This window comes from Lemur catta, chromosome 4 (genome assembly GCF_020740605.2).
Source record: "Lemur catta isolate mLemCat1 chromosome 4, mLemCat1.pri, whole genome shotgun sequence".
In the NCBI taxonomy this organism is placed as follows: Eukaryota; Metazoa; Chordata; class Mammalia; order Primates; family Lemuridae; genus Lemur; species Lemur catta.
This window is the reverse complement of record NC_059131.1, coordinates 106,400,824-106,419,441: the sequence shown is the minus strand read 5'-3', so window position 1 is coordinate 106,419,441 and position 18,618 is coordinate 106,400,824. Positions and strand designations below refer to the sequence as shown.

General features: G+C 42.3%; 1 protein-coding gene across 2 annotated transcripts in view; it reads left to right on the top strand.

The window, feature by feature from the left end:
* TMEM156 (transmembrane protein 156) overlaps nucleotides 1-17,916 on the top strand; it is a 47,099-nt gene extending 29,183 nt beyond the window's left edge. For both annotated transcript variants that reach the window (XM_045550530.1, XM_045550529.1), the window contains 2 exons: nucleotides 11,663-11,768; nucleotides 14,054-17,916. In XM_045550530.1, coding sequence (XP_045406486.1) covers nucleotides 11,663-11,730 — 68 coding nt within the window. In that variant the 3' untranslated portion in view covers nucleotides 11,731-11,768; nucleotides 14,054-17,916. The remainder of the gene's footprint in view (nucleotides 1-11,662; nucleotides 11,769-14,053) is intronic.
* The last annotated feature ends 702 nt before the right edge of the window (nucleotides 17,917-18,618 follow it).

Sequence of the window (18,618 nt, the reverse complement as noted above, 5' to 3'; positions counted from 1 at the left end):
GTGGTGGACAGGGCGGCAGCGAGGGTGCGGAGAATGCCCGCAGGCTTCTCTGGAGAGGCGGGAACACGGGTAAAGAAAGATGTCGTTCAAAGCCTAGCGACTGCGTGTGGCCTTCCACAGAGCAGCTTGCTCGCCCCAGCCAGACACTCCGGAGTGCCTCTCCAGTTGTTCACGTGTTGCGAAGTTCAGTGCCCTTACACACATACACAGAGACATAGACAGGCTCACCCTCTCCAAAAGAAGTTTATTCACCCTCCAGGGGAGAATAAGGAGAGATTACCAGGACGCTGTCTTCGCATTCTGCCTGGCCCATATTAGGGGCACAGCGAACACTGGTAGAATAAATGTGTCTCATTGCTATAGGAAGAGATGTCATACAGAATCAAATCCCAGCCTTTTATATGTCTCTAACATTTTCCTTCTTGCTTCGAGAGGTGTGAGAGCTTGTGTTCCCTGTCGGGGCATTAATCCACTTTACTTCTTACTTGTTCAGCTATTATCTTCCCACAGGTACTGACTCTGCCTTAGTCGTCTTTGGATCCTTGTCCCTAGCACGGTACCTGGCACATGGTTCACGCCAGTAAAAGCTTATTAAATATCACAAGTCCTGAAAGGAAATGCATATAGAGTAAAAGGAGCAGATGAGGTTTGGGAAATGAAGAGACAAAGTCACTGCAGGGAACCTAATTCCACCCCATTGAAGAATGTGTAGCACACTGTGAAATTGCAAAGGATGTCTAAGAATAATGCCGTCTTAAAAGATTTGAGAACTATGTACAGCGACTTTAAAATGTACCCCTAGAGGCCGGGCGCGGTGGCTCACGCCTGTAATCCTAGCTCTGGGAGGCCGAGGCGGGTGGATTGCTCAAGGTCAGGAGTTCGAGACCAGCCTGAGCAAGAGTGAGACCCCGTCTCTACTAAAAATAGAAAGAAATTATCTGGCCAACTAAAAATATATATACAAAAAAATTAGCCGGGCATGGTGGCTCATGCCTGTAGTCCCAGCTACTCGGGAGGCTGAGGCAGGAGGATTGCTTAAGCCCAGGAGTCTGAGGTTGCTGTGAGCTAGGCTGATGCCACAGCACTCACTCTAGCCCGGGCAACAGAGCGAGACTCTGTCTCAAAAAAAAAAAAAAAAAATGTAGCCCTAGAAAGAGTGCTTAATGGGTCGACCATGTTGGGAAACCAGGGCCAGGGCCAGGGGCAGGAGGAGTGGACTAGAACCTCTGAATCATTGGACACAAACGACAGAAACCAACTTGATTGACTACAGAGGGGAAATTTATTGGAAAACTGGTAGGTAGCCCATAAAAGCAACAGGCAGGCTAGGGAATCTGAACTTGGAAACTAAACAGGCACTGAAGGGGGCCAGAAGCCAAAAATACAGTCCGAGTGGTAAAACAGGAACGGTTTGGTGCGCGTGGCCCTGCAAGGCCCTGCTGGCGTCACCTCCGTCGGATGTTCGCTGCGAGCTGCCCGGGCTGCTCTTTGCCTGCGCTTTGCGTCTCTCCCTGGGACCGCGCGGCCCGAGGAGGAGCATCTGGCTGACTGAGTGTGGCCCACAGCGTGGTGCTCTGGGTGCCGGGAAGCAGGGAGAGGGAACGTCTGACCCTCTGGCTTTCTGCATACTTGAGATCACCCCTGACATGTCCTCATGGTGGACAGTCAATAAATAAGTATCTATAACATCAGGTTTCTGGAATCGAAGCTCCCACTCACTCCTGCTGCATGCCTCCACGAAAGGGTCATTTCTTATCTCCCCTCTATTCTCCATTAAAAAGAGCGAAATCTTTAAAACTTGAAATTCTTCACCTTTAAATATTCAACTATAGTGTATCGAACCCTGACTATGGGCCAACCGCTATGCTAAGCTCTGGCGCTACAGTGGCGCACACCCTGGGCGTGGTCCCTGCCCTGACAGAGCTTCCAGTGTAGTCAAGGAGATTCTGCCCCTGCTTGCCTTAGGAGAGGGAACCCGATGTTTCACCAAGCACCTTCCATAGGCAATGTGCTTTCACACACATTTCATGTAATTTCATAAGAACTTCACTTTTTTCCTGATGAGAAAACTGAAGCTAAGAGAGTTTAAGCAACTGTTTCACAGCTTGGTTCCTACCAGAGTCAGGGTTCAAACTCAGCTTTGTGCAATGGATGCACTTTCTAGCACACCATTTAATGGCAATAGTGAACTGGGATCTGCTGGTTTAAGCCACAGATCAAAACTCCTCTTGCTCCTTTACACGTAACACTGGAAACTGAGATGAAGCGTCTTCTCTGTGTAAGGTTGTAGGAGCTGTGTGACAATGTGAGTCATCTGCAAAGAAACATTTCAGCATTGGCTGAAATATATTTTGCAGTTAATGTGAGTGGGTTCTCAGGAAACATGAAACAAAAGAATATGAAATTTTATTGTGAAAGAAAATTACTAAATGTCAAAAAGAAGTGGATGACCCAATAATTTATTTTACCCCAAAATAAAACTAATGGCAATGTAAAATTATAATTTGCAACATGTTTATATGGCCAGCATAACAGAGACTAAGCAGGTTTCAATTTCCTGCAGAAGAGGAGATAAATTACAGGTGCCAGATGTCCTGCAATGAAGCAAGATAACATGAAAATTTAATTTTTACTCGCTGCACTATCATATTTATGATTCTTAAAATACAGATTTGAGTTCATAAAATAAGAAAGGTTACCAGCCATCTGCTTGGTTACAGAATGGTTCAAAATGAAGAGGATAGTTCTCTTTGCAGGAAAAATTCACCAGTGTGAAGACTCTATAGGGAGAATAGGATGATTTATTCTGTTCATTCACTGAATGCCTTTATGTGACAGCCATTTATGCCAGGTCTGGAAGAAGTGATGATAAAACACATGCACATACGCATCTCCTCTGTCCTTATACAGAGTGTCCCTGCCTGGACCATCCTGCCTCCCCCATGACTCCCTAGAAACCTCCCTCCTCCCACCCTGACTTTGTCTGGTTAACTCCAACCGTTCCCTTCTGAGCTTAGCTTAACTGACACTTCCTCAGAGAAGGTCATCTCGGACCTCCTGGACAGGCAATGCACCTCATTACACACCCTTGCAACACTGCAAATCTCTCTTTGTAGCCATCACCCCTGTCGCTAGTTTACATTTTTGTGTTATTTGATTGATGCCTCTCCCATGAGCCAGTTAGCTGCTTGAGGTCAAGGACACTGTCTGATGACACTCATCACTGCGTCCCCAGCTCATAGTGTAGTGCGTATATATGGCACATAGTAGGTATCCAGTAAATATTTGCCAGGCAAATACAATTCTACATTGACTATGTTGAAAGAACAGCTGCTGCTGTCTTACAAAGACCTTTCAAATGCTTTTCCTCCCTAAATTATAACTTTTGATAATGCCTATCCAAAAGAATAAAAAAGAAAATGGTTAAACACTTCATCAGTTTTATTCCTTGGAGTAGTTTTAAGGATACCTGCAGTATGAATTAACCAGGAACTAAGTCAATGGCTCAGAATATTGGCAGACGCCAGTTCAAGGAATTTTTTTATTATTTTTTTCTTTGTCTCTTCAATTGTTAATTCTAGATAATTTTGCAGTCATTTATTTTCCATCCTCATTTGATTTTCACAATGACCAGATTTGGAGCAGATGAGTAGTTTTAGGAGCATTGTTAATAACAGATGGAGCTTTGGACATAGTAGGGAGTTGGAACCTTGAATAATAAAATCTATTTTAAGCTGCCATAATTGATTCTGTTGGCCCTAAAAGGCTGCTAGGTATCTTGGGCTTGCACGAAAGTGCCAGGGTTTTTGTGTGATGAAAGCGTCAGAATGATACATAGCAGTTCTAAATTCCTGTGGCAATATGAAGAAATAATTAAGAGTGGAAGGTTTTTTAAAGCCAGATTGGAGAACTGAATAAGAATCACCAAATGGTCTGGAAATTTCTACAGCTGTATTGACCAACGTAATCTGTGAAGGTAACCTGAATTCCTCCATTTTTGGAGAAGCTCTTGTGAGGAAACCAAGTACTCTGTGGGCAACAGTTTAGACATTCATTACTGCAGTTTCCACGAAGAGTCATGGCGGCTGAATCTGCCCAAGTCCGAAGGAGAGGACGGGAGAACTGGGGGCCTTATTTCCAAAGCCCTACCAGCTGTGCACACCTGTGGGTCTCACTAAATTCCAAGCAGACCCCTTGAGAGGGCTTAAAAAGATGCTGGTAAAAATATCCTGTTTCGTACTTGGTAATGCTTGCTATTTTTCAAAGTATATAAAAATTCACCTTTCTCACCTCATTTTATCCTTACCTTTATTTTCCTCCTTTTAGCCTCAAGGCAGCCACACTGTTTTGCCAGAAGCGCAGGGACGTGATCTCAGCAGTGCAGGCGTCGGTGCCCACTGCCAAAACTCAGGACAGAGAGCAGGGGGCGCGGCCGGGCCCTGCCAGCATCGGCCGCCTGGCCTCTGCCTCCCACGGGCCGCACAGGTGCCTCGTGGCCGTGAGTTTGCCTGGTCCAGTGCTTTCCTTTATGGCCGTGGGCCTAGCCCCTACAATGCAGCCCGTTATGAAGGATCCATTGTATAACTCAGCTCACACCAACAGGTTTACAAACTCTGAAGGCCAATGTATTAATTCACAAAGAGTGATCCCATTGAGAGAAACACCGGCCCAAATGCTTCTGCCAGCCGACACGTGTATTCTCTGCCTTAGACAGACAGAGCCATGTGGGAAGGCAAACCACAGACAAGAGGTGTCTTGTGGGGTTTAAAATGGGTTCCTTTGCCAGATAGCGTGAGACCTTCTTCCCCACTTTAGGGGTAGACTGGCTCATTTAACATAGCTCTTTTAAGATTTAACACGTTTGGGATTGGGAATAATTTTTTTTGAAGATGACTTTGTGAGTTTGTGCTGTGATCATACATTGGTTTTATCATTAACTCTCAGAGGGCCGTGTATTTTCCTTACTCTCAAATTCCTAGGTGGCACTCCGGAGATGCCTCCTTGTACTGCCTGGACCTGTGCCCGGTTATTGAGAAAATTGAGGCGCTAAAAGAGGAGTTGAATGACATTCTTTCAATCATTCAGCACATATTTATTGGGCACCTAGTGTGGGGTCATGCTTTAAGATGGGTTCTGAGGAATGAAACAGTGCATGAAACACAATCTTTCTACCCAAGGAGGCAGACAGATGAGTAATCATAATACAACAAAGTCGGGTAAGTCCCCTGTTGGAGAAGTGGAGGGCACAGAGAGACACATGTGGTATGATCACCTAAACCTATTTACTCCTTATTTTGTTTTCTTTTTAGCTATTTTCTGCTTTCCAATTTAATAACCAAGTAAAATGTAGCTGAACAAGCAGTTTCAAAAATAAGAACATAAAAAACTGAAGGGGCAAATTCCCATAGTGGCCGAGGGAGGCTGGCTAGGGTGAGGACGTTTTAGATGTGCCCCCATGGTGGAGGATGGACCTTGTCTTTGACATGAAAATCATCAGAACCAAAGTGGTGAAAACACCCTGAAAGTTTCCATTATTCGGTGGGAATCAAAAGTTACTTTGGAAAGATGAATTGAGGTTAGATACCACATATCATGGTATGAAGAACCTTTGAAAAGCAATAGAAATCTTTAAAAAAAGAAGAAGAAGAAGAAGAAACCAGCATCAGAGGGCACCCTGGACATCGTCATGGACAGTGTGATAGGGGCTTTATTTGAGAACATAAGGCATGGAGTTTTATTTTTAACCAAAGTTTCTATTCCTGGAAATCCATTTTGTTCACTAAATTCTGCTGGGTCAAATTCAGACTGGAATTCTTTTTAATTTTTTAGGCTCTTCTGAGGTTTCTGGAAAAAAAGGTCATAGATATGTTTGGTTCAGAGATTTGACAAATTTGTGAAAAGACTCTTGTGAAGTTTTAAAAGATTTCTGACTGTTCCTTCTGCCTTAACCAGTGTTAGTGAATTAATATTATTTGAAAGAAACTCTGTTTCCCAGTGTAGAAATAGATTCTAGCTGTTTAGCTATTCTGAAGAAGATATTAAAATGACATATATCCTACATTTTTGCCTTTTAATCAATTTTTTAGAAGTTTTGCTATTACCATGTAAGTTACATGACTTTGGATACCAAGAGAAACTGGAAATAACGCAGCACTAGAGAATTACTTCAGAATAGCCATCATTTTGACAGGTAATCGCTTGCCATAGTAAATTGCAGTTATATTATGCCGTAAAACGCGAGCAAACCAAATGAATAAGCAAATGATGAGTGGTTTCACTTTCCAACCAAAAGAACCCTGTTAATTTCCTTTGATAATTAGTTTCGTGAGTGGGCTCTTCTGGTATTTTAACCTTTAAAAAGGACGATCTCCAAATCTCAGATTCTGGGTTATAAGGTGCGTGTCAAAGATTGTCTGAACAATTATTTGCATGGCAAGTTCATTCCGAAGCTTTAATGTGCATCAGAATCAGTGGGATGTCTATAACATTTCAGGCTCCCTGGCCTCTACGAAGGGAGATTCTGATTCAACAGATCTGGGACAGGACCCAGAAACCTGCATTTTCAATACTTACTACCTCTGGTGATTTTCAGGCCAAGGGCCTGTCCATCACTCTATTAGCTTTCTGTTGTTGTAGAACCAGTTACCACAAACTTAGTGGCATTTGTTATCTCACAGTGTCTATTGGTCAGAAGTCTGGGATCCTCTGCTCTGGGTCCCATGAGGCTGAAATCAAAGATGTCACTTGGGCTGCATTCTCATCTGGAAGCTCTGCTTGCAAGCTCATTCCGGGTGGTGGCAGAATTCATTTCCTTAGGTCTGGACACCAAGGGCCTTGGCTTCTCGCTGGCTGGCTGTCGGAGGCCGGGCAGCAGACGCGGCCTGCATGGGGCCTGCACAGGCAGTTCACGACACTCCTGTGTGAGTCTTTAAACCCAGCAAGAATCTCTCTGGCCTCGGGGAGGGCCTAGTCTCTCTTTTAAGGGCTTTTACCTCTTTAAGTCAGGCCCATTGAAGGTAGTCTCCCTTTTCATTGATTTGGCATGTTCATTACACCTGTAAAATCTCTCCATCTTTGCCTTCTAATATAACCGCATCACAGGCAAGAGATCCCATCCTGTTCATACTCCAGGGGAGGAGATTAGCGGAGCGTGCACGCCAGGGGTGGGCGTCTTGAGGACCACCTTAGGATTCTGCCTACCACAACCACCCTTTGAGAAACACAGATTTAGAAGGACAAAAGTCACAGACTACTAGGAACTTGCGGTGTGAGCCTGGGCCCCACAGATGTGCGGGCGCTTAATGAAAGAAAAGTCGAGGGTGCCATGGGCTCGAGTGCAAGGGCTGTGTGTGGAAGACAGAGGCCAGGGGGGTGGTGCGCCAGGTGGAGACCGGTCTCAGGGCTCATCCTCTCGCCTGTGCCCGAATCAGTCGGGGAAGTTTTGTTATTTACCCTTTAGAAGCCTAAATGCTGTGTAAGAAGAAATTCTAACTTTAGGGTGATTTTAGCATTTCCATAGACTCACTGAAGCGTCCTCATTATCTGCTGGACATGGCCTATCTATTCCTGTTCCCTAAAGTTACTATCTTAATTTTTAAACTCTTTAGTTAAAATAAATAATTTTCTGGGAAAATTTATAAAACCTGACACCAAAAGAAAGAGAATGTAGACAAATCAATTGGTATAGAAGAAATAGAAAAATATTTTAGTTATTCTTCAAAAAGTAACAGGAAGAGCAGTTCCCAAAAGAATTTTACCAATCTCTAAGAAATGGATTTTTCCAATGATATTTAAACTGTTGCAAGATCAAAGAAACAAAGGATGTTTCCTAATTCTATTTATGAAATAAACCTTAATAGTAATATTCAAACCCAAGAAATGTTGAGTCTAAAATGAAACCATTGAGCAATCTTATTTATGTATATCCATGTAAAAATCTCAAACAAAATATTAGCAAAAGCATCCAGTAGCACGGTTTTGAAATAGTATGTACACACACACACACACACATGCACCCCTACCATGATCAAATGGGGCTCGTTCCAGGAATACAAGGACAGTTTAGCATTAGGAAATCTATTATGTCACTCATCATATTTATAGATCTAAGGGGAAAATGGTTTGATTATCTCTATAGATGCTAAAAACGCATTTGACAAAATATAATGTTCATTTTTCATTAAAACTTCTAATAAAAATAAGATAAATATATACTTCCTTAACATGATAAAATATATTTGTTTCAAACAAACAAAAAGCCCAGAAATACGCTTAGTAGAGAAACACTAAAAGCATGCCTAGCTAAAGCCAGAAATTTCCAAGGATGTCCACTATTGCCACTTTATCTACCATTATACTGGAAGTACAAGTCAACACAATCAGCTGAGAGACAGAAATACAAATTTTCAAAATTTAAAAGAATAGGTAAAATGATCACTTATTTTGCAGATACTATAATTATATATGTGGAAAATCTAAGATAATTCCCTAAAAAAATCTTTAAAAGATTCAGCAAGGGACAGGGTACACATTAATATTAAAAAAATCAATAGGATTCATATATTTAAACAACTAGCTAGAAGATACACTGCATTTAAAACAACTACAAAAAGATAAAGTAACTAGGAATCAATTTAATAAGAAATGCACAAGATCTTTCCGAAGAAACTTCCGAAGAATGTTCCTGCAGGACTGAAACGACCTATGCGGCAGGAAAGGTGTGCCGTGTTCTCGAGTAAGAAGATGAACATATAAAAATGTCAATTCTTCCTCAATAAATACTAATAAATGTAATATTTTTGAAATAAACAAGTACATATAAATATTACTATAAAAATAAACTGTCAATAATAGGCAGGAAAAAATTGAAATAGAAGAATAAAGAGAAGTAGTCATTCCAGCATGGTTTTGGTACATAACTAGATAAACACATCAAATGAAAAATGAGAAAGTGCAGGACTTTAGTAAGTGATGAAAATGGCATATCAAATCAGTAGGAAAATGAAGGATTACTTAATGAATGATGCTGGGGTAACTGAATAATCATTTAGGACAACAAGTTAACTTAATCCAGATCTTGCACTAACATTAGAGTAAATTTCAAATGGCTCAATGATTTAAAAAATTTATTATTATTTTTTGTGCTTTATTTTTTAATTTACTTTTTATTCTTAATTATTATAGGTACATAATAGTTGTATCTCCTTACAGGTTGCATGTGATGTTTTGATACAGGCACACAATGTGAATTAATCACATCAGGGTAATTGGGGTATCCGTCATCTTAGGCAGTTATTGTTTGATTTTAATGGAAACATGAAACCAGAAAGGTAAGGGAAGAAACAACAGTAGAATTCATTTATAGCTGCTAAGTCGACTTTTCTAATCATGATACAAAACTCAGATAAGAGTCTGATAAATCTGACTACGTGGAAAAAGTGTACACAGCAAAACCCATCACAAGCTAAGTGATAAAAAAACAAGTGACCAATGGGGAAAATTATTTGCAGCTCATCAAAAATAAGCAGATAAATCCCTATCATATAAGGAGGTTCTGTTATAATAATTGATGAAGAAAAGGCCACAGGAGACAAATGGATAAAAGGTGAGAATGGACTACTTACAGAAAAGGAAATACAAATGGCTTTTAAATATATGAAAGATCGCTCAGTCTCACTCAGAATAAATTCTTTCAAAAACAATTTTTTCGGCGCCTACTATGTGCCAATAATATTGGCCTTCTGGGTACAGAAGATACAGCAGTGAACCAACCAAAGATCTTTGTCCTTGTGGAGCTTACATTCTGGTGCAAATGCAAATTAAAGCTATACTGAAATGCCATTTAATTAATTTATTGAAATGCCATTTTTCAGTCAACAAGATTGGCAGTATACAGAAATTTGACTCACATTCTCTGGCAGAGCACGATAGCTACTCACATACGTTATGCATCAGAGGGTAAATTTGTACAACTTCTATGACAAGTCATTTGGCAATAACTATCAAAGTTACAAACGGACAAGCTCTTTGAGCGAGCAAATCTATTTCTAGGAATTTATCTTACAGATATACAAGAGAGAAATGAGTTGTGTACAATGTTTATTGCTAGAGTGTTTGCAATATTAAAAGATTAGACACAATCTAAAGAGGAGACTGCTTAAATATTCGATGACACGTCTGCGCAATGAAATACCAGTGAGTTGTAAAAAGGAACGAGAAGGTGCTTATGTGGAAAGATCTCTAAGATATATTACTAAGTATTCATATGTATATGGTATGCTACCAATTATGTAAAAAAGGACCAAAATAGCACATATGTATATAAGCATAAATTATATATACAGTATATAGATTAATATATATGCATATACAGTGTATATACATAACATATATATAGACATATACACCAATATATAAAAAACTAATAACCTTGCTTGCCTTTAACAGAGGAAAATTAAATCCCCCAAATAAAGTTTTTGTTATTAGAAGAAATTTTCTAATTAAAATAAAAATTTCTGAGAGAAGGTTCCATGGCATTTCTATTTGAGTAACCTGTACCAGTGTTTGATCATCTTCATGGACAAGAAGCATTATATTCTTGAATACACTTAAGTACCCCCCCTTTTTTTTTTGGAGACAGAGTGTCGCTTTGTTGCCCAGGCTGAAGCTCAGTGGTGTCAACATAGCTCACAGCAACCTCAAACTCCTGGGCTCAAGCGATCCTCCTGCCTCAGCCTCCCGAGTAGCTGGGACTACAGGCATGCGCCACCATGCCTGGCTAATTTTTCTATTTTTTTGTAGAGATGGGGTCCCACTCTTGCTCAGGGTGGTCTTCAACCCCTGGCTTCAAGCAATCCCCCTGCCTCACCTTCCCAGAGTGCTAGGATTACAGCCGTGAGTCACTGCACCTGGCCTTAATTCCTCCTTTCTGATTTCTCTTCTTAAGAAGCAACTACCCAAACTTCTCTTTAAATTGTAGGTCATTTCATTTCCACCCATGTTCAGGAGTTTGTATCAAAAGCAGAGATGTCTGTGAAACAAAAACCACATATAATATAAAAATGAGGAAACCAAGACCCCAGATTTCAGGTGAATGTAAAGAGTTGCTACAATGTAGAAAATAAAGTTTCATCTTCTACCTTGAAGTCAGCTGAAGATAATATTAGAAGAATTTTATAAAGTCACATAATCATAGAGCAGGAAGACAGATTATAATTCATCTAATATGTAACTTTGCTTCTTGGTAAAATTATCCCTGAAATCAAGGATATCATTAATATTCCCCTTAGGGACATATTTCAACAAAATGTGACAGAACGAAATGTTTGCAGTCAGTTTCCAAACTAAGATTCTTTGCTTGCTACTTGACATTGTACTTGAAATTTTTTCTCTATGCTGCTCCCATTAATTTTGCTTTAGGTTTTATGTCCAGGAAATGGGGTGAGAAGTTGAGGAAAAGAATGAAGGGAAAGAAACAGTTGAGAGAAATGGGCTAGAAGTGTCAGAGTTGTAGGCAGGACATCGAGCGGTAGAAACTGCCCCACTCCTTCCTAGACGTAGGCCATGCTTCTCTCACCATGCTTACTACGTTAGAATATATCATGCCTCTTTTTGCATTGATAGTAACTAAATGCAGACTAAAACAATTCTCCTTCTTAAACAGGGGAGACCACACAGAGACTGCCTTTGGCTCAGGTCAAGGAAAAGCTTCCCCCAGTACCAGAACTGTAAGTCGCTTCCACAGTGCGTCAGCGAGATCAATACACACGGTGAGTGATGATTCGGCCTATTGACTGTTTGACTTTCCTCGTTATAAACAGAAGTATGTTCAAGGAGGCATGGTTTACCTCAAATTACATCTCTGTCTGTGGTAGGAGGTAGAAAGTGATGAATTTGCAAAGTCAGTTCATATGAATGAGATGACATGAAATAAAATCACTATTTTCCTCCAAGATCTAGGAAGGATCAGTAAGTGAATTTCTTAGTTTGTTAAGTAACTAATCTCTTAGTCTGTTCCACTGCGCCTGAGATGTCAGCATAGCCCTTCCTGGAGTTGAGTCATCATTTAGTCAGAGCATGAGAAAAGAGAGAATGAGGTGTATGAAGCAGAAACACCTTCCCCTTCATTATTGAAATAAAAACCTCTAAATCTAACATTGATTTCAATATATTTGAGTCTAAAACTGTGGTCTTGGACAGTTTTTCATTCATTCAACAAATATTTATTAAGTAGATATTATGTTAAAGGTACTATGAGTAGCCACTGTAGGGAGTATAAAAATTGTAACAGGGAAAAGAAGGGAAACTAGCATTTATTAGTACCCTCTCCTCGTGCTTGGCGATGATGACTGGCTATATCATTTACTCTTCATAATACTCGGGTGGAGGCCGGGCGCAGTGGCTCACGCCTGTAATCCTAGCACTCTGGGATGCCGAGGTGGGTGGATCGTTTGAGCTCAGGAGTTCGAGACCGGCCTGAGCAAGAGTGAGACCCCATCTCTACTAAAAAAAAATAAGAAAGAAATTAGCTGGACAACCAAAAATATATAGAGAAAAAATTAGCCGGGCACGGTGGTGCATGCCTGTAGTCCCAGCTACTCGGGAGGCTGAGGCAGGAGGATCGCTTGAGCCCAGGAGTTTGAGGTTGCTGTGAGCTAGGCTGACGCCACGGCACTCACTCTAGCCTGGGCAACAGAGCGAGACTCTGTCTCAAAAAAAAAAAAAAAAAATAGTCGGGTGGTTATCAGTCAAAGTCCTATCAGGAAACTGATGTTATACTCAAATTGAATAATTTGAGGATAGTTTAATGAAGGGTGTATTAAGCCAGGATGTGGGAAAACTGAAAGGGAGAGTGTAGCACTCTAGGACTAGCCATAGTGGGGCTCTGCTACTGTCCTTAAGACTAGAGGGGCAAGGAACCCAGGGGCCAGAGACAGGGCCATGCAGACACACAGAATGACTATGTAGGGAGGGCTGTCTGACAGGAGCTGAGGTCTTCGGCCAAGGGGCACTCCAGCCTGTGTTTGCCCTGAAGAGAGAGGATGAGCATCCCCACTTCTCTGTCCTCCCTCGCTGGCACTCGTCCATGTGCTGCTACTCCCGCTGGCCGACTGTCCAGAGGGCACGGAGCCTAGCGGAGGCCGTTCATGCAGTTGGCCTCCCAGGCACCAGGCAGGTGAGGTCTGTGGAGAGCCTATCTGAAGAGGTAACCGAGGGACCCCACATAGGTCAACAGGCCAAGGGTACATTTGTGCTCAGGACTAAAGAGAGGTAGGTCTCAGTGTGTGGGTCTTAGTGCAACCAGGCTCTACTGTTGGCTCAGAGGTTCCTTGGTAGACTGTAATGTAGTCATGCGGTTGTGTCAGTGAAATGTCGCTGGATCTCATGCTCGATGGCTCTCATTCTGGCCATCATCTGGGGTTGCTCAACTTCGTATTTGAAGAGCTCCCCTTTGTTCATTCACCAAATGATTTTTGAGTACCTGCTCATTGGCAGAAAGAACAGCACAGTCAGTGGAGGGATCAGGTGAGGGAACACCTAATTGCAACAGCAAGTGTCAAGTGACATGGCAGGGGGTTCACAGAGGATGTGTCAGAGACCCTCACTCACCAGAAATGATGCCTCGCGTCTAACAGGTGTTCAGTAAGTCTTTGTTGAATGCATGAACACATCCCAACTTCTGTGTCTCTCTTACTAGAGTCATGAAATGTTGTATCAGAAAGAAACTTGCGCTTTCATTTACTAGATGTAGAAAATAAGCCGAACACACTGTAGCAGTGGAGGCTGGAGGAAACCTAGGCTTCCCAGGTGCGAGGCTGAGAGGTTACGGAGCATACTGTCCTACTGTCTTCTTAGGGAGTTTCTCCACCACATGGCATAGGATCAGAAAGTGCCCGCATCAGTGACTTGAAGTTTTTGGTGTTCTTAGATAGACAGTTTTAATAAATGGTTTTGAAATTGTTCTCTACAAATTCTAATTCAGGTAACACTTAACAAAACTTTTGTGTGCATAATATTTGCTTGGTTTTTTTTTTTTTTTTTTTTTCATCTTCAGACTATCCCTGGGCAATTTGGACTGAATCATTTAGAAGAACAGAAGAATACTCATAATTTATTTTGGGAATGAGCAGACTGGTAAATGTTTGGATGCACCGTAAGAAAGCAGTAGAAATGCTGACTGGTTAATGCAAACTGGCGCAAGAGTGTTCATTTGACCCATGAGATCAAGGGAATATGAGTTTTTTCAAGAAGCCCTTATGAGTCATGGAAAACAAGCGGATGAAATTCATGGAAGCAGCAAGACAACGCACACTCTCTTTTTTTCATCTACCATTTTACAGCTTAAAATGGACCTAAGATTTTAGTTTTGAGGAACCAAAAACAGGATCAAGGATGAAAAAATCCTTTCTCTCATCGGGCCACATTGCAGATGCTGATTTGATGGTTTTTGCTATACAGATGGATTGTTTCTGTTAGTATTTATCAAATGACTTAGAAGGGCCTGGGTTGTTTGTTTATGCATTCATTTGCATTTATAAATCTTGCCTCCTTTTGGCACCAGGGTGGTTTAAAAAAATTCAAAGATACCAAAATGCAATGAATTTAAATGAAATACTTGGGTATTTAAACCTAATAGTAAAAGGTCTCCTCTGATTCCTTTGGCTTTCCTATTGTTACAGCCATCATTGATGTCAAGGATAATTATAGTCATTAACTCTAATACAAAGCACATATAGACAAGAGGGCAGCTCTTAACATTGAAAAATATGAAAGTACTTTCCTAGAGTTAAGGTGGAACTTAATCTCCTGGCATCATTATATGTTAGAATTGCTTATCTGAGTTGATTTACAGAGTTTAGCTGCAGGGTCAGATTTAATAATGGGATTCAGGACATGCTACCCCATAATATGGCACCCTGGCATATTGAAGGGATTTGAGAGAATGGCAGAAGCAGCAAGGTCACTCTGACCTTCACCTGCCACCCTTCTCTGAGGAAGGTAATGAAACCTTTTCTGACCTTCCTGTCACACGGATCACGTGAGAGGCGACCTCCCTGTGCTCAGAGAATCGCTTCCTCGCCTCTGAAGACGGGACGCAGAGGAGTCTGAACAAACAGGCCTTGCTAAGTTTCCCCCAGTTTATTGCTGTCAGGGCAAACTCTTTTTGCACAATCAGAGATCTCCACAACTCTTCATTCTTCATCAAACCCGCAGTAAGAACACTCAGGTCTAACTGTCTCTTCGGCTCTTTGTTTCCTTACGAAGACTCTTGTGCCACATAGAACTTATTTAACTGAATTAGTGTGTCCTTGGCTTGTTAATCTGTTATTGTAGAGGCCTCAGCTATGAACTTAGAGGGGTAGAAGGAGAAGATATTCTTCCCTTCTACATAAGTAACCTAACAGGAATGAATGTGCCAGTACACAGAGGTTTTTCTGGTACTCTGTTTTTTTTTTTTTTTTTTTTTTCTTTTTCCTTCTAGATCACAAACTGAGATTCTAATTGTAAAATTTAGGGACTAACGATTTGGCAAGTGGAATTCTACCAGTCTCACCTTTTCTTGTCTGTGTATCCCTAATTAATAGGTGAGTCAAGCTCAGGTCTGGGGTTTTTCAACAGGAGTGCAGTCTATGCGGTATGAATATTATGCAATTTCTGCAAAGCCCAATTATTGTTTCCCTGCACATCACCCATTGTGTTCTGACAAGTGACTTGGAAATCAGTGAGAACTTGGCTTACAAAAGGCATAAATTAAGCTTCAGATTCTGTAAAATTGCAGCAGCTTTCAGGAAGGTAATTTCACTTATTTATTAAAATAATAGACTTCAACAGATAGTGGGAAGCACACAAAGATGTGGGTAGCCCACTCCCTGCCCGCGAAGGACGTTCGGTCTGGTGGAGGGGACGGCGTAGGCACACCCCGGGGGAGGGAAGTGTCGTTTGCAGGAAGTGTGCCTCCTGTACACGGTTGCGGGCTCGCAGGGTCGCTGCCAGTCGCGGGGAACCTGGCAGGCTCTTTGAGAAGGTGGCTTTGAGCAGGGTCTTCCAGACGGCTTCTCCTGATCTCTCAGTGGTCAAACCTCCCGCGTGTGCGTGTTCTCAGCTCCCACAGCCCTTTTGTATCTGCCCTTTACAGTTCTGTTGCTGGTTGTTAATTAATCTCTGTCTCCGTCTCTAGGCTGGAAGCTGCACGAGGGCAGGGAACATGTCTGGTTCTGCTCACCCCAGTGTCCCTGGCGGCTAGTAGGTGTTTGGCTCACAGTGGCTTCTTCGTAAATGCTTGTTGGGTGGAGAACTATTTATTGAGCCCCCATTATACATCCGGCACGGGCCGTGTGAATTCTCATTTCTTCCTCACGATGACGCCTCAAGACAGGTGTCATTCCCCTTGAGGAAGCTGAGGCCAAGGGCAGCTTGCAAATCCTGCTGAGTGCTGGCATCCAACCCTGGGTTGGTCGGGCTGCAGAGCCCGTCCGGCTCCTACTACCTGCAAAGGGAGCAGAATGGACGGGGGCTGCTGAGAGAAGGGGCTGCGGCCTAGACCACCATCAGCACTCTCTTCTGGGAGTGCAAGGAAGCTGGGTCACCTGCGGCCTAGAAGAAGATGACCGGCTGGAATTGCTACATAGTCTCTGGCCCTGCATGTCTTGCTTAGCCTGGCATTCTGCCCCCTCCCCTCCCAACTGACCCCAATAAAAACCAACCATGGGCCTTGGTGTCTGGCATGACGCATGGCTTCCAATCAACACCGCTGAACCTGGCTTTTAGTGCACTCTGCTTTTCAACTGGTCCCAAATCTGCCCTTGACCCACCCTGCCCCCACTCCCTGTCACTTATAGCTTAGTGCTGTGTCCGTGGCTCTCACTGCCGGCTTTCTCCCCAGCTGTGACCCATACTCACCTCCTTGACCTCTGTGTCCTGCTGAGCAGCCGGGACCTTGACCTCTATTCAAAGAATCCAGGTCCAGGTTGTCAAGGGGAAAGCATGGCAGCATGCCAGGAGTGGGGGGACACTGGCACTGGAGTGGCAGAGAGAGGGACGGCTGGAGGACAGGCTATAGGGGAGGCTGGCGGTGCTGCTAAACGTTATGTTGCAGGGGTGGGAGAGAGGCGGGCAGGGAAAGGAGGAGAGAAGGGACTCAGGTGGCAGTCTTCCAGGCTTCTGCGTGCAGAAAAGAATATTGCCCAAGCTTACAGCCACTAGTTTTAGTTTCTGGAAGAATTTTCCTTTTCCAGAGGATTCCCTCCCAAATTTGTACTTTCACCCTACCCTTAAGTTCAAATCTTTCCCTTCCCGTACTTAGTCATCCCCGATGGAGCAGTCATGCAGACATCCTTCCCTTCCCTGCTGCTTTTCTACTCTACATTTGCTGTTTCCTTCCCATTTTAGAAATCCTTTACCCTCCAAGGGCAAATAGGCCACCTTGTCCATGAAGTTTCCTCTGCTCACTGCGGTTGGAATAATGTCTGTTTTTTTCTGAGTTTCCCTGGGGTTCAGTTTTCTTATCATGGTATTTCTGACCTCCTGCCTTGTGCCACAGCTAGTTATAGTCATTTCTCTTTCCCTGCCAGACTGTGGGTGAGAACGGAACCACATCTTGCCCAGCGTCCATTCCCCAGTGACAGGTATTGCTTCTCCCCAACCTGCTCCCCGCTTGCAACATTTGTCTTGGTTAGTGGAGTCTGGAACGTGTTAGCTGTGGATGCAGGATGGGGGTTACCTCTAAGAGGATGCAATGGGAGATCTACACAATAGGGCCTTCTAGCACAATTATACTGTTTTTTTTTTTTAAAATAAACTTGGTGGTGGGTAAATGAGAGTTCTTCGGGTCATAATTCTAAATAGCTTGCACATAGTTTAAAATATACTTTTGTACCTACTCAATATTTTATGAAATTAAATTTAAAAATAGACAAATATTGTATTGAATTGCATCCTTCCTTCTTGTCTCCCTCTGTTGGTGGATAGCTTCTGTCTGTCTCTCTCTCTCCCAACTACATTCCTTTCCCTTCTTGTAAGACATGGTAGAACAAAGACTTGCACTCAATTTTCTGACATGAAAATTGTCTATTTTACTTCTCTTTTCTTCTTTTTCTGTCTACATATTTCTTAACTATTTCCAACTGTTTGTGTTATTCTGATGGGTAGTGAGGTTAGGATAATGAGTAGAAGGGAGTTCTTACATTTTAAAAATCTAAAGAAGCTATAGTATCAGATTAACCTATAGGCATGACAACTAAAAAATACATTTTAAAAATTCTCTGCAAACTGGGAATTAGGTACTTTAGTAAAGACAGAGTAGTTAGTCTAGAAGCTTCTGTGATACGAAGGAAAAGAAGTGTGCATGCACAGGCAGGGGGAAAACAGAGCATTTTGGCAAAAAATCATACTTCACAAAATCATCCGGGAAAGTTCTTTCTCCCTGCTGAGAACTGAGGCTGTTACCAGAGGGGAATGTGAGATAACATTGCTGCTGACTGGAAGGTAGAGGTTTGTGGGTTATCACTTAAGATACTTTCATTTGAAAAAGTATCAAGATGGTTGACTAGAGACACATAGCACTTGCTTCCTCTGCAGAGAAAGGACCAAAACAACAAATAGATAATCATATGTCAAATA